Source organism: Lactuca sativa, chromosome 8 (assembly GCF_002870075.4).
Source record: "Lactuca sativa cultivar Salinas chromosome 8, Lsat_Salinas_v11, whole genome shotgun sequence".
Lineage (NCBI taxonomy): Eukaryota > Viridiplantae > Streptophyta > Magnoliopsida > Asterales > Asteraceae > Lactuca > Lactuca sativa.
The window spans coordinates 161,157,670-161,174,193 of NC_056630.2; the positions used below are offsets into that span (position 1 = coordinate 161,157,670).

The following is a 16,524-nucleotide window of genomic DNA, read 5'->3' on the forward strand; positions in this document are numbered from 1 at the left end:
CTTTAATTTAAATCATTAAGGATTTAAATAATTATCTTCAATTAACAATTAATAAAATAATACAAATTTAAATCATTTAGGATTAAATAATTATCTCTGATTAAACAGTTAATAAAATAATTCAAATATAATCATAATCCAATAACCCTTCTATTTTTCGAAAATAAAGGGATTTGGTTTACTAGGTTTTAATTATCCAAATTTGAAGGAATTTAAAACTATAAGTTATGGAAACCAAAAACCTTAGGAAAACCCTAGCATTTTCGAAAATATGGATGTAGGCTAGGGTTTCAAGAACCCTAACCTTTTGTAAAAATTTAATGCCATTAGGGTTTAATATCTATAAACCCTAATTTTGATCAATTCACTGTTATGCGCAATCAATTAGAAAACTAAGGTTCTGATACCACTAATGGATTTTCGAGGTTATAAAACTTACACATGAGCGGAAAAACACTTAAACCCTTAAGTTCACATGTAACCTAGAAATAATCTATGTTTTCTCTATTTATAGAAATAACTTATAAAAACCCCTAGAGAGAGGCTACGAAAATCAAAATTAACATAAAGATTAGGATTACATACCTTTTGATTATTATAGCAAATAATCAAATTAAGTCCACTTGAAGTTCCTTGGAAAGCAAGCCTCAAAAGGATGGTGTCTTTAATGGTTCACACCCAAAACCAGAAACCCTAGAATGAGGAGGAGTGATGATAAATGAAGGGAATTTCGTTCCTATGCCTTTAGGTAATGTGGTGAACGAAAATTGCAAGCCAATGGGTCTTATTTATAGTTTAGGTAACTTGCAAGCAAAACAACATTTGAATAATTAAATAATGAATTTAATTCTAATTCAAATATTTTCTTTATTAACATCTAGTAGGCTTCTGGAAACCCTAGACGAGCTCCCAAAACCGTCCACCCTATGATGGCTCTAGAATTGTTTTATTTCGTTCGATTATTAAACAATTATAGTTCACCAATTGCACATTTAATTAATTTCAATTAATCTCAAGTTAATTCCAAATTAATTCTAATTAATAATTAATTAATTTCAATTGATTTCTCATTATCTTATTAGTCATATAAATTAACAAATCAATTATTTTAACAATTAATCTCATATTTATTTATTAATCACATAATAAATTAACAAATCAATTGTCTATTTTGAATTAATATATCAATCATATAATATATTAACAAATCATTTTCTCATAATTTCTAATTAGTTTATTAATCATATAATTGTCTAATAAATCATCATCTCTCTATAAATATCATTCTAATCAAGTTCTAGTTATGAAGGCAACCCTAAAAAGACTTTGATTCTAACTATAAGAATATACCAATTTAATTACTAGCTTAGACACCTTAATTTAAAAAAACCTAATAGTTATAAAATTTAATGCCATATATTATTTTACATAATCATCTTATAATACTATCTTATTATTTGTTGACATAAGAGTGGAAGGAATAGACGATGGATTAAGTTTTTTTAGCAGGTATATATGATGGTATCACATGAATATGAGTCTTGTGCTAGTTAGATAATACATTTCACCCGGTTAGTTGTATGTTGTGGTCATATAATTGTGCCAAAGTGTGTGGGTTGAGAGAGAGGGATTTCCAAGTGTTTAAGGTTAAAAAGGTTGTAAGTAAGCGGTGAAAGAAATACTGATATAATTCTTACATGACATGTGATATATGAGTCGGGAGGTGTAGAAGAGATCTATATCCACCCTAACTGTTGCTTTTTGTAACATCATATTATGGATATTAACATAAAAGAAAGGATGCTTAAAAAAATGATCACATTGTTTTGGGATATATAAAGAAATGAACAACTTTTGAATCTATCGACTTTTCAACTAAATGACACTTTTTATGTCTTTGTATCGTATATTCGTATCTACTTAGTTTTTGTTATGTATTTGAATATATATATATATATATATTTTTGTTAGATTTCAATAAAAACATAAATTATTCTTTTTAAAATTCTAACTTATTCATCAGATTTTAGAGATGTTTTTAAAACTTCGGAATATATATATATATATATATATATATATATATATATATATATATATATATATATATATATATATATATATATATATATATATATATATATAATGAAATTTTAGTTTTTTATTGACATAAATTTAGTTTAAAACAAATTTGATATAGTCTCAAATGTCTCATTTCAGATAGGATGATCATTTTTATAAATAGCTTAACAGTTGGTTAATGCATAATAACTCTCTACTTATGAGGTCATTTTTTATTTCATTTTGGTAATTATCCCTAAAATACCTAATTGATTGCCTAATAATTAGGAGTACAAAAAAATATTAGCTCACAGCCGAAATTTATAGGATTGCGATATTTTTAGGTTCATGAGTTCATGTTATGACAAAAGGCTGCTGCTTCCCGGAAGGTTCTCTGATCAACCTACAAACTTATCTATATAAAAGAGTAAGTTTTAAGTGAGTAGTACATTCATTCAAAAACACCCTCCAATTCCTTACACACGTATATATTTCTATAACAACCACCAAAGCAAATTAAGTAATCAATGGCGTCCACTGAACCATGGTTGCTTGAAAACGGCACAGTCAAGAGACTGACCAAGGAGACCAGGCACGGCCATGGCCATAGCCGGACTGCCCATAACATGTCATCAACCTCCCTACGTAGAAAGTCCGATATGTCCCTTGTGTCTAAAGTGCCATGTGTAACTCTTAGAAAGCTTCTAGCCAATCTCCAAGAGGTCATTTTGGGTACAAAATTATCAATCCTTTTTATCGCAATTCCCTTTGCCATTGCTGCCAAATACCTCGGTTTCGCAAGAGTGAGTTCCTCTCGATGCCACTGTTATTGTAGAAAATAACTCTCAGAAATTAAATAAGTCACAAATTCTAGATTATAAAGATTGATATTTGTGTATATATTTAATTCATAATAACTAATTTTTATGGTTCCAATACAATATGACTACACATAAAAACTAAATTAGTTCGCATGTTATACGTTACTTAGAAATTTAAACTAAAGAAATGCCTTTTTATTAATTTCATTACTATTATATTACATTTTCATCTCTTATTACAATATTATACGGAATATAAGTGTAAAATATGTGCAATATATCATATACATGTGGATTATTACAATCAAGAAAGTTTTACATTAACAATCTTCTTGTTTTATTTTGTGAAAACCAGCCATGGGTGTTTTCATTGAGTTTGCTTGGATTGATGCCTCTTGCAGAACGTGTTAGCTTCCTAACAGAGTAAGAGATTATACTCATTCTTTTATTATTATTATTACTGTTTTATATTTCTATATGTGTTATAAATACCTTTTCTTTATTCTTCTTATCAAATTACAGGCAACTAGCTTTCTACACTGGTCCCACAGGTACAGTTAATCATATCACTATATTGATCAGTTTACTTATACAATCTATACATAACATTAATAATAAAAGACTTATCATTTGATGACATATATAAGATGTTAATTTATGTTTTATTATTGTAGTGGGAGGTCTCTTGAATGCAACATGTGGAAATGCAACAGAATTGATCATTGCCATATTTGCATTAATGGAAAACAAAGTAGATGTCGTCAAATATTCTCTCTTGGGTTCCATTCTCTCCAACCTTCTTTTGGTTCTTGGCACCTCTCTCCTTTGTGGTGGCATCGCTAATATCTCAATCGAACAAAAGTTTGATAGGGTATATATATAGATATATAGTATATATGTATATGCATGCGTGTATGTAGATGTATAATAGTAAATTGACATGCATGTATACACTTGTTGAAACAGAAACAAGCAGATGTAAACATAGCACTACTACTACTGGGATTGCTATGCCACATGTTGCCTCTCTTGTACAGATATGCAGCTGTTGCGAGTACAACTGCTGATGCATTGAGTACAGCTAAAGCAACACTGGATTTGTCTAGAGCTAGTTGTGTCGTCATGCTTATTGCTTACTTTGCTTACCTTATCTTCCAGCTATGGACTCATCGCCATATCTTTGAAACCCAAGAGGTACAAATGAAGAACAATGATCGCTTTAATTTGTGTTTGAAATGAAGAATTGATTTGTTAATTAAGTAAATTAACAAAGTGGAAATGCATGCAGGAAGAGAATGATGATGACATGGATGTAAGTGACGATGAAACAGCTGTGATAGGGTTTTGGAGTGGGCTGATTTGGTTGATCGGAATGACTGCAGTTATCTCATTGTTGTCTGAATATTTGGTGGATACCATTGAGGTATATATATATAGATATCTCCCTTTTTCTTGAATATAATAATTTTCAGAATTTTATATAATTTAGTTTAACAAAATAATAATTTGGATTCATAATAGGAAGCATCAACTTCATGGGGTATATCAGTGAGCTTTATTAGCATCATCGTGCTACCAATTGTTGGAAATGCAGCTGAGCATGCTGGAGCAATCATCTTTGCTTTCAAGAACAAACTGGTATTTGTTTTATTTTTATTTTCTTTTTTCCATGTTTTGAAATTTAGGGTTTCCCACATTAATTAGGGTTCATCATTTAAATTTAAATCACTTGATTTTGATTATTTATTTTATTTATTCATAACTGTAGGATATAACTTTGGGTGTTGCTCTTGGTTCTGCAACTCAAATTTCTGTCTTTGTGGTGAGTTTTCTTTCGAGAATTTAAAGAAATGATGTATGTTTTGGATTTATTTTATTTGAATTTTGGAAATATAATTTGGATTTTAAATTGTTATATATATATATTAGGTTCCAATGAGTGTTATTGTGTCATGGATAATTGGCATCAAAATGGATCTTGATTTCAATCTCCTTGAAACCGGTTCTCTTGCTCTCACAATTATAGCAACAGCTTTCACATTACAGGTATATTTTCTTCATATTTACATAATTTTCAACTTAATGTTGAAATATATTTTCAAAAATATATTATGTATCGAAATTTTGCAGGATGGAACTTCTCATTACCTTAAAGGAGTAGTTCTTCTACTTTGCTACTTTGTTATTGGAGCTAGTTTTTTTGTGTCCGTTTCTCCAACTGGTAAAACTTCTTACATTTTTGTCATATTTGTACTTCTTTATTTATTGCTTATTAATTATTTGCTTTTTCATATTTTCTAATTATGTCTTGAAAATATTAATCCTTCTCTAGCACCAGACTCCAATGGTGTGAAAATGCAACTTGAATCATCAAACCATGGGATCTTTAGAGTTTGAAAGGTCGTCTACTATTTCTTTTTTTCATATTTTCTAATTATAAATGAAAATTACTATTTCTTTTATCTATGTATATGAAACATTTTCCTCACGTAAGAAAATTATTTACATGCAGGATTTGAGTTTTGAGGTAGAACTTGAAGCATGATGCCTTTGTACTTGATTCTTTCATTGGATTAGACAGAGCCGAGTGGATTATGAAGTGTTGCTTGTATAGTACAAGTAGAAGCTTGGAGGTCTTTGTATTCTTGTGTATGAGTCAATATTTTGCTGTAATTTTTTTGTTAAATATGATAAAAGATCACATATTGAGTGGGATGATGTGTGATATAAATAAGTTGTGTAAAGCTTTAGCTTTGCTTCTTTAATCTTATTTTAATAAGCCATGTAAAGCTTTAGTTTTGCTTCTTTAATCATATTTAAATAATAGTTACTTCTATTTTGTTTACGGTGTTCATATTCTATATGAAAAACTATGAATTTTCACCCCTTTTTTTTGTTTTATGTGAAAGAATTCTTTGTACGTAGGAGTTTCAAACTTATGGTTCATCCAATGTTGGATCCATATAAATTTCACGATGTTTTCTCTCTCCTTTTATTGGTTATAGTGTATTGAAAAGTAGAGTGAAAGAAAAATAATCATATTTGTGATCCCCGCACATGGTTTTGTTCAGGTTCAAAAACGTGAAACGTGATATGATGATGCCAAGACGTGCCATATTAGCAATACGTTACTTCAACGTTCCAAATTTTTTTTATAATGGTATAATGGTGTTGTTAGGTGTATGCACGCCGTAATAGATCAAGGCGCCACATAACGGCTTTTTTTATGTACATGTGTTTTATTTTATTTTTTTTGTTTTTCTTTATCAAGGATAAAACCATTGATGGGTTTCCATTATATTTTGTTTTTTTTAACAGCAATTTAACAGTTTAAGTGTTAGTGTTAATAATAAAATTCTTGTTAGTAAGGGTGTGCAAAAAACCGCATAAACCGTACAAACTGCCCACACCGCACCGCATAATGCGGTTTAGAATTTCGAGGTGAGGTTTATGGTTCGTAATTTTGCCAAACCGCGCTATGCGGTGCGGTTTTCGGTTTATACTTACCAAACTACAGTTCAAACCATATATATATATATATATATATATATATATATATATATATATATATATATATATATATATATAATCATCAAATATTTCATACTGTCCAATAACTTTATTCTATATCACGATGGTTAAATATGGTAATTAAAGACTTAAAAGACTATGATATCAAATTTCATAAGTCATAACAACTTAGCAAAACATTATGTGGTTTTTTTGTTTGCAATATCTATGCATTTTGAAGGGTATGCAATATAATTAATAAATTTTGAAAGTGTTTAAATGTAATGAATAACAACCAAAGTTATAAATTGAAACAATTTATCAAACTGCATAAACCACACAAACCGCCTGCATGAAACCGCACCGCATAATGCAGTTTAGAGCTTTTGTGGTGCGATTTGCGGTTTCCAAAAAACTCAAACCGCATGTGCGGTGTCGTTTGCGGTTTCAACTCTAAATGTTTTGCCTATTGGATTTTTTAAAACCCAACGATCCATTAATTATATAAATAATCGATCATTCCACTATAATTTGGAATTACAAACTAAATTAAATAAACCTAACTGGCCTTCATAAAAACTACGATAATTTATAAATTTAATCGAAAAATTAAACAAACCTTACATAATCTTATATCTTACTAACACACCAAAATTGAATTCCAAAAGAGTTAACTTTAAAATGTAACTATTAAAGACCAAACCAAATAAAAAATCAAAGACAATTGAAAAAAAAATTACCTATTTTAAAGATTAAACCAAAGAATATTTTTGAATTAAACGACATGTGATTTCACTCTCTTTTTTCTCATTGCATCATTTCTGACGTGAAAATGATACTATGGAGGCAAGGCGGCATTAGGCATTGGACAGTGTTTGATTTCCTAGTGAGTTTGAGAGGGTGATCTAACTTTGGTTTACAGAGAGAAGGAAAGTTTGGGAAGAACATGAATGAGCAACTATGAGAAAAATGATTGTGTTGACGGTGGTATGCAAGATGATGAAGCTGGCAGTAGGGTTTATGAGTTAGAAGGTCAAACAGATTTTTTTGGTAACCATTCCAAAAATCAAGGGATTTTCTATATATATTAATAATTTATTTTTGGTTTTTAAAATTAATTATATATAAAATGACTAAATCAACCTTATATGATTTATTAATGATTTTAATTTTCTTAAATTCTGATTGGTTCGTACGACTACATAATAATTGTTCATCCAAATATGAACCTACCTTTATATATATATATATATATATATATATATATATATATATATATATATATATATATATATATATATATATATATATATATAATATATATGAGACAATTTTTTCAATGTTTAACCTAGTTAATGATTATTCATTTTTGATTTAAAACCATCATATTATTCAACTTACTTCGAAATTAATACATCTCATTAACGTTTTCAACTATTAATAAAAAAAAATATATAATATGATTTAATATAGTTATACTCATGTTTAAATAATTTATAATTTTACATATCAAGACTCAATAAACATAAACAACAAATAGTATTATATAGTTAAACTAAAATTATATGATAGTTTAAATTATATGATAATATAAAACTGTAACGTCCCAAAAATTAAGACCTAAAATTTCATTTTTAAATTAATAAAATTGTAATCCAAAACCTTATCATGAAACCAAGGTGGCACAAAGTGTATCAATACATCATAAAATATCAGAGTAAATCACAAAACGCGGAATAATATGGTGTGTGCTCTGCAATCATCTCAAGCTCTTCCATTTCGAACCAAGTACTTGAAACACAAACTGAAAATAGCAAGCACTTATTTGTAATCAGTTGATTATTTCTTCCAATCATCAACACATAATATCAGTTATTAGTGTCACATTAACTATTACATACTCAAGTGAATGATGGAAAAATAAATAGTTTTATCATATAGATATCTGAAGTCTTGTCCAAGTTAGACTTCTTTACCTTAATGAGATGAGAGGAGCAATTTCTCCTTTAGTTGCCAGTTTCTTCCTCAATAGAAACAGCACTAATCATTTGGTTCTTTCTTGATTTATGAGTTTATGTTATATTTCTCTTAACTGAACTATAAGCCTATATGAGTGTACAATCTCTTGCCTTTTATTCAATGCTTGAACAGACTTGAAGCTATTTTTGGTGTTCTGATTGAATATTTGCTTTACTAGATGATAAATCTGATATGTTTCATAATTATGCAAGACTTTCTGCAAGTCATGGTTAATTTTTTCAGTATGATCTGAGACTCATCATCACAATAATACTTCTATCAAAGTATCATGATCAGACTAATGGTTGCAGAGGTTATTCATGTATGAGATCTTTTAGTATATATAATTTCTATTTATCTTAAATGTAGAACCTCAAGATTTTATACCAATTATAGAAATTATAACTATCAAATGTTACTGTCTCTTGAAACTCAACAAGAGAGATGTTTTGCAGGACGTACAAATTATTAACAGTTATCAACATGATTTAACAAAGTTTCATTTAATATTTTCAATATTTAGTCTTTAAAAATTGGGAAATCTCCAATAAAGTCCTAAAATTTTGGCCCGGTTTACGTTTTAGTCATAAACTAATTTTTGTTTATGAAAAAGTCCTAAAAACCGGCAAAAATATGCATTTTGACCCTTGTTGACCGGCTGGAACCGGCAACAAATTAATTTGGAACTATTTCATAAACTAACCCAAAATATTGTGACTATCTCACAAAATGACCCAAAATATTAGGACTTTTCTGCAAAAAAAATATTAGGACTTTTTCTAGAAACAAAAACCTTATTATTATTATTATTATTATTATTATTATTATTATTATTATTATATTAAAAATATAAACAAGTATACTAATTTTTAAATTCATTATTATTAATATTTTTAATAATACATATAAATACAGATAAATAAAAAAATATTAAAGAAATTAATTAATGGTGAAGGTGGTGGTGATGGTAATGTTTTAAGCATTAAAATCATGAATATGTTCTTGTATGTCCTCACTTTGTATATGAATATTTCGCATTTATTATTATTGTTTTCAATTCAAAATATTAACACTTAACAATTTAAAAGAAGTTGCATATTTGTAAAATTGTGTATAAATAGTTTAAGATAAAAGGATTTCTCACTTTGTATAAAAATTTCTTAAGGTAGAATGATTTCTTTTCAAATCCAACATATCCACAATAAATATTTACATTGGTGGCCCATATCAAAACTCGAAATATTAATTAAAATATTTTGTTTAATAGAAAGTAATATGACTTATTTTTCTTTATCACACTATATCTCCCATGTTTCCGAAAAAACCACAAGGATAAAATAATGAAAAAGAGCAACACACATGTTGGTAATTCAAATACTTACACACAAGGCATACACGCTTACTATTTGTAAACAATTTGAAAAATCAGTAGCTTCTTTTAAATTATTAGATGTTAATATTCTGAATTAAAAACAATAATAACAAATGTGAAATGACCATATACAAAGTTAGAATATACAAACAGACATTCATGATTTCAAAGCTTAAAGCATTACCATCCGTTCAACCTTCACCTTTATAAAATGTCTTTAATATTTTTTTAATTTAAATGTATTTATATGTATTATTAACAATATTAATAATAAAAAATTTAAAAAATAGTATATTTATTTATATTTTTAATATAATAATAATAATAATAATAATAATAATAATAATAATAATAATAATAATGATGATAATGATAATAAAGTTTTTGTTTGCAGAAAAACCCTAATATTTTTTGTTTTTGCAGAAAAGTCTCAATATTTTTGGTCAATTTATGAAATAGTCCCAAATTAATTTGTTACCGGTTCCAACGAGTCAAAAAGGGTCAAAATGCAAACTTTTGCCGGTTTTTGGGACTTTTTCGTAAACAAAAATTGGTTTAGGACTAAAACATAAACTGGGCTAAAATTTTAGGACTTTCTTGGAGATTTACCTTAAAAATTTATACCTTTTATTGTTTCTTAAAACATTAATTTATTAAATTTTAGGATCCACGTAACGAAACAAGTAAATAGTTAGGTGACCTTTATCTCATAAACTTAATCAAACTCAGTAGGTAGCAATTACCAATTGCATACGATATGTAACTCCTAGATTATGGGATCCTAAACAACTATTGCTTAGCTTGACATGTTTATCCCATCTATGTCTCGGACCTCTCATGCTTAGGTGACCTTTATCACATAAGATTCCGATCAAGTCATCCTACTTGAAACAACTTGTAGCATTGTAACTAACCAGTAACAAGGTGACCCTTTAGAAAACAGAAACGATAAAACTACCGCGAACATCAAAATCCAATCCAAGGCCCAGGTGACCCCGTGACACTAAAACCCTCAAATGATAATGAGTGTTCTTCAAAATGATGATAATGACTTGCATTTTTAGAAAAAAAAAAATTAGGGTAAATTACATCATTCATCCCTCATGCATATGCCCAAACGCATGTTTAGTCCCTATTTTTAAAATTTAACTTGGACTGTCCCTCTGTTTGTTTTTTTCTTGCATGCTTAGTCCCTCCAAACATAAAAAGACTATTTTGCCCTTAACAATTTTTTTTTAATTTTCTATTATATATTTATCAGTTTTTAAATTTAAAAAAAATGAAAATAAATTTCTCCGGTCCCTTCTGTTTCTTCCGGCTTCTCACTCGCTCCTTACAACCACCTGTCCTACTCCTTTCTCCGATGAGACTAACCAGCCAAAAATCATTTGTTTCCATCTCCTTCGTATCACCATCGTCTAGCTCAAACAACCTTCCAGAAACCACCAATAATTACAGGCAATCTTCACCACCTCCAATTACCGTCAATCACCACTACCTCCACCATTGATGAACCTTATATGATTATCAAACATCAAATATTAAACCCAAACCTACATTCAAATATTAAAATCAAACCCTTCCTCAATCTCCTACCCATTTAGATCTATATTTAGATCTGAAACTCCAGTACAGATCAAAAACTCAAAACACCATAAACCACCGCCTCTCCCTCTCTTCACGTGATAGTTAGGGTTTTAGGTGGTGATGTTAGGTTTATGCGTAAATCTATGGTAGCAGAGCAGCTAACAGGTGGCGATAGTTGAATAGAGTTTAGATTTGGGAATCATCTTCTCTGATGAAATTGCAGATGTCACAACGAGTGATTGTGAAGAAAGCTCCAAATAGATATGCACATACACATCACCATTGTTGTAACAAACCATATCTGCCTCTCGTTTTTCCGGCGAGAGGGTAGCAAATCCACACTCCGGCTCAAGGGTAACGAATATATACTCATCCCTAACCTTCTCCTTACCATTCAGATCTGCACTCCTTTGTGGATACTTCGTCGGAAGAAAGCCTAGAAGAAAAACAAATGCTTTAAAAACTTTAGAAGATTAAATAGGAGGTTTGTAAGACTTCTGATGATGTTGTTGTGGAAGTCGCTGAAATTTAATAAAAAAAGATTGATTGCGGTTATTCTCAGTGGAACAGGGGAGCTTTGAACCAATGTTTGGGTGGGGTGAGTTGAGGGGTGGCGGTGGTGCTCCATTTTCCGGTGATGTAGATATTAGGCGGTGGTAATGGTCAAGTGTTCTTCAGCAAAACAGAAAAATAATTAAAATACTTTTTAAAAATTAAAAATAATCAAAAATGTTAAAAAACGAATTAAAAATAAAAATGAAAAGGGCATTAAAGTCATTTCATGTCTCAAAGGGATGAAACGTGCAAAGTTAAACTAACGACGGATGTAGCGTGCAACTTTTAATGATATGAGGGACTGTCCGAGTTAATTTTTGAAAATAGGGACTAAACATGCGTTTGGGCATATGCACGAGGGACGAATGGTGTAATTTACCCAAAATTTTATATATGTTTTACAAGTATAGTTTATAAAAACAATGAAACATGGTCTCACGAATATTGCATGCATCCAACAATTCATGTATCCTTTTGTAAAATTCATATCACTTGTTATGATGTTCTTTAGGTGCCAAATAAAACTTCATTTTATTTGTCATTAACCGCTATCAATTATAAACTAAAATCCAGTATTTTAAAGTTTAGTCGTAGATCGGTTTTAAGAACCGGTAATATTATTAATAAACTTTATTTTATACTTAAGACTTGAAGTTTTTGATGAGTTATAAAATCACTATTTTAAACTTCCTTTTAACAATCAAAAAAAACTTATGACTTCATGAATTTCTAGAATAAACCCATTTTATTTTTATAAATTCAATTTTATGCATCTTATGATAAAAGTCATATTTTGATAAACCAAAACTTGGGTGATGATACTTATGTTTTAAATCTTATTTAGCATGCATAAAACATAATATCAACATGTTGTATTATGTTTAAAACACCAATATCATATATTAAGTTTCGACGCAAAAATAATCACTAGTCTTATTAATTGTCGTTATAACACTATAAATCGATTTTAGTCTTTTTAATAAAAAAAACTCCTTATTATTATAAAGACATGGAGTTTATATGATGTTTAAACATCTTTTAAACCATTTCAAATATTTTAAAGTTGAGTATTTATAAGTTTACAATAAAACTATTTTCAACAAAAATTGAGTTTCAACTGGTAACCGGTAAAACGTTTTTATAAATATCCATTTATAAACATTTTATGTTATCATGATATTATCTTATGAAAAAATATTATTTGACATGTAAAACCATTTTTATACATAAAACATAACATATATTTAACATAAAATAAACATCATAAGCATGCATTATAATGTGTATAAACCAAGCCATGTTTAGTAATAATTTTTGTGAGTCATCACAAGAATTATTAAGTCTTTCCTAAAGGACTTAAGGGACACTTCAAAAGGTCTTGCAAGAACTAGAGAAATATTCCTGATCTACGGAGTATTTAAAAGAAAGCTATGTTTAAAGTTGTTACACATGTGCTAAATGATCAAATAGATTGAGATGGTTCTTAATCACAATCGGGTGTGTCTTCATTATGAATGAAGAGAAAGATACATGGATAGTGTTTCCATTTAAATTTTAATTACAGTTACACATCAGAGTTAGAGTGTCTCGTGGTTTGGAGAACCACGTACAAAGATGCTTAATGTATAGTTCATTATGACTATGAGTAATCCCATTACGCAAGTATTGGTATCTAAGTCATATTCAAGCATCTAATTCATTCTCAACAACTTTTCTTTATATATGAGTTATATATCAAACTGAAAATGATTGTATTCGCAAAGTTTACACAAATCAAGTTTGACAAATCTACTTGACAAAGCTCCATCATTAGCTAAAGCATGAAAGTCAAGTTGGTACTATAGGTCATTGTTGATATAAGTAGATGTTTCATTGTAACATCCCAAAAATCGTGACCAAAAATTTCTTTTTAAACATTACTAAACCATAATATTGATTCGTTTCAAGCATAAAAAAAGGGTTATGTAACAAATGAGAGTATCTTTTCCGAAACACTTAATCATTTTATCAGAGTAAACATCCCAGGCTATCTTCTTGGTGTGTGCCATGCGATCAACCTGAGCTCCTCATTCCGCTACCGGGAATACCTGAAACCAAAACTGAAAACTGTAAGCACGAAGCTTAGTGAGTTCCCCAACCTACCACATACCTTACACATCTACTGATCCATACATAATCCTAAGCACATAACCATATATCGGGCTCCCGCCCGCTGCATTGGGCCTCGCCGGCTATCGGACCCCGTCCTTCACCAGGCCCCGCCTGGCTTCGATCCCCGCTCTGCGTAAATATCTGTTTTCCTTAGGCCCCGCCTGTCCCTGGGCCCCGCCCGCTAACATATACTAGCATACAATCATATCACAACACATAAATAACATACTCTACTGGATTACTGTACTAAAGCCTCGCCTATCTTGGGCCTCGCCCCTGTCCTGCTACCGATGAATCATGGAACCCCGTCCACACTCCTACTGACAGTGAGATACGGGCCCAACCCACACTCACTCTTTTCCTAACTTAGGCATCACCCCTGCTCTGCTGCTAATGAGGTATGGAACACCATCCACACTCTGTTATTGGTGAGATATGGGACCTTGCCCACACTCACCTCCCTACCAGGCACATACATGTATCACACAGACAACAAGTATAACTATCATACAAACCATTCCTTGGGCTCCCGCCCGCTAACATTGGACCTTAGTCCCGAATTTCATACTAGCATATTGTGCCTAGGGCTAACCCCCGGGTCTTTCTAATCATAACTACATGGGCCAGCACTGTGGCCATAGACCCATCCACACAAAGGGAAACTCACCTTGCACTGCGGAAGACTTGCTGAACACTTCTGACTGCTAACCGGCACTTCTGAACCGATGACCCCTCGGCGTCCCGAACTATCAATACCCAAAACAACATTCAGACCACAATAGTCCAAAAGTCAACCCTGGTCAAACTTGGTCAAAGTCAACTTCCAGTTGACTCGACTCGCCGAGTTTCTCTACAAACTCGTCGAGTCCTTAGTCCTCCAATTCCAAAACAACCCCTACTCCACACGTTGAGTCTAGCAACAACTCAATGAGTCCTCCTTCAACCATACACTCCGGACTAACTTCAACCGACTCGTTGAGTTCATCATCATCCCATGAATGTCTAGACCATGGCTCGCCGAGTTATATGAACAACTTGTCGAGTCCGCCTTCATAACTAAGGATATTGCCCCAGACTCACCGAGTTCCTCCTTGAACTCGTTGAGTACGATGATCATCAAGACCATTATGGACTTAGGCTGACTGAGTCCCTAACCAACTCAACTCACACCCTTAGCAGAAGGGTTTCGGGGCAAGAAATAGGTCTGACTCGTCGAGTTCCTCTATGTCCAACCTTATTCATACGATTTCAGACAAGCTCAACGCATCCAAGATCCAGATCTAGCCTCTAGTGGTTAGGATATCACACAAAGTCACCACCTTTGCACCCATGCATGGCGCTTTTTGCTCAAAAGGCCAAAACAACTCCTTAAACCTTGCATGGGGAGTCCTAGGGGCATAAAGCTCCCACCTTCATGCTTTCCCTTCCCTAAACACCTCTAGATCTGAAGGGATCCAGCCTGGGGACGTCCAAATCCCACAAAGCATCAATCTTGGTCTAATATTTCATAAAGAGGGACATGAAGAGATCTAACAAATAACAAGGCAAAGAAGGAACTTGATTACCCAAATGAGCAGCAAATGAGATGAATCTTCTGGATCCACAACCTTCCTCTTGAAGCCTCAACTCCTTCTTCTTCTTCTAGACTCCAAGAACACTCAACATCCTTTAGTAATGGCTCACACACTCAAACAAAGCACTAGGGTTTCGTGGGACAGCTTCTGGACAATGGGGGCTACAGATGAGGCTAATAGAAAGAGAATGAGATGCTTAAATAGGGTACAAGTCCCACATTTAGGGTTTTCCTAAAACCTGGCCAACTCGCCGAGTCAGTCTTCTGACTCGTCGAGTAGGTCACTAAACTCGCGACCAAATCGCGTACCAACTTGTCGAGTCACCCATCTGCTCGACGATTCACTCCTCAAAAGAGACTTCCTTCTCTTTCCAAGCCTCCTAAATTCAAGGTGTTACATTCATTATTATCCAATACTTTCTGCAAGTCAAGGTTAATTACTCCAGCGTGATGTGAGACACATCAACATCATCACAATAATACTTCCATAAAAGTATCTTGATCAGACTAACTGGCTTGCAGAGGTTGTTCAGGTATGGTATCTTTTAGTATATATAATTTCTATTTATCTTAAAGGTAGAACCTCAAGATATTATACCAGTTATAGAAATTATAATCATCAAATGTTACTGTCGCTTGAAACTCAACAAGAGAGAGGTTTCGCAGGGCATAAAATTATTAACAATTATCAACAAAATTTAACAAAGTTTCATTTAGTATTTTCAATATTTAGTCTTTAAAAATTAATACCTTTTATTGTTTCTTAAAATATTAATTTATTAAAGTCTAGGATCCAAGTAACGAAACAAGTAAATGGTTAGGTGACCTTTATCCCATAAACTTAATCAAACTCGGTAGGTAGCGATTACCAATCGCAT

General features: G+C 31.3%; 1 protein-coding gene across 1 annotated transcript; it reads left to right on the plus strand.

Moving 5' to 3' along the window:
• Nucleotides 1–2,249: 2,249 nt before the first annotated feature.
• On the plus strand, nucleotides 2,250–5,724 carry LOC111877411 (vacuolar cation/proton exchanger 3). Its single transcript, XM_023873937.3, has 12 exons — nucleotides 2,250–2,861; nucleotides 3,235–3,302; nucleotides 3,402–3,430; nucleotides 3,554–3,750; nucleotides 3,846–4,073; nucleotides 4,168–4,302; nucleotides 4,401–4,517; nucleotides 4,648–4,701; nucleotides 4,809–4,925; nucleotides 5,010–5,100; nucleotides 5,212–5,279; nucleotides 5,392–5,724. The coding sequence occupies exons 1-11, from the start codon at nucleotides 2,586–2,588 to the stop codon at nucleotides 5,274–5,276; spliced, it is 1,377 nt and encodes a 458-aa protein (XP_023729705.1). The 5' UTR covers nucleotides 2,250–2,585; the 3' UTR covers nucleotides 5,277–5,279; nucleotides 5,392–5,724.
• The last annotated feature ends 10,800 nt before the right edge of the window (nucleotides 5,725–16,524 follow it).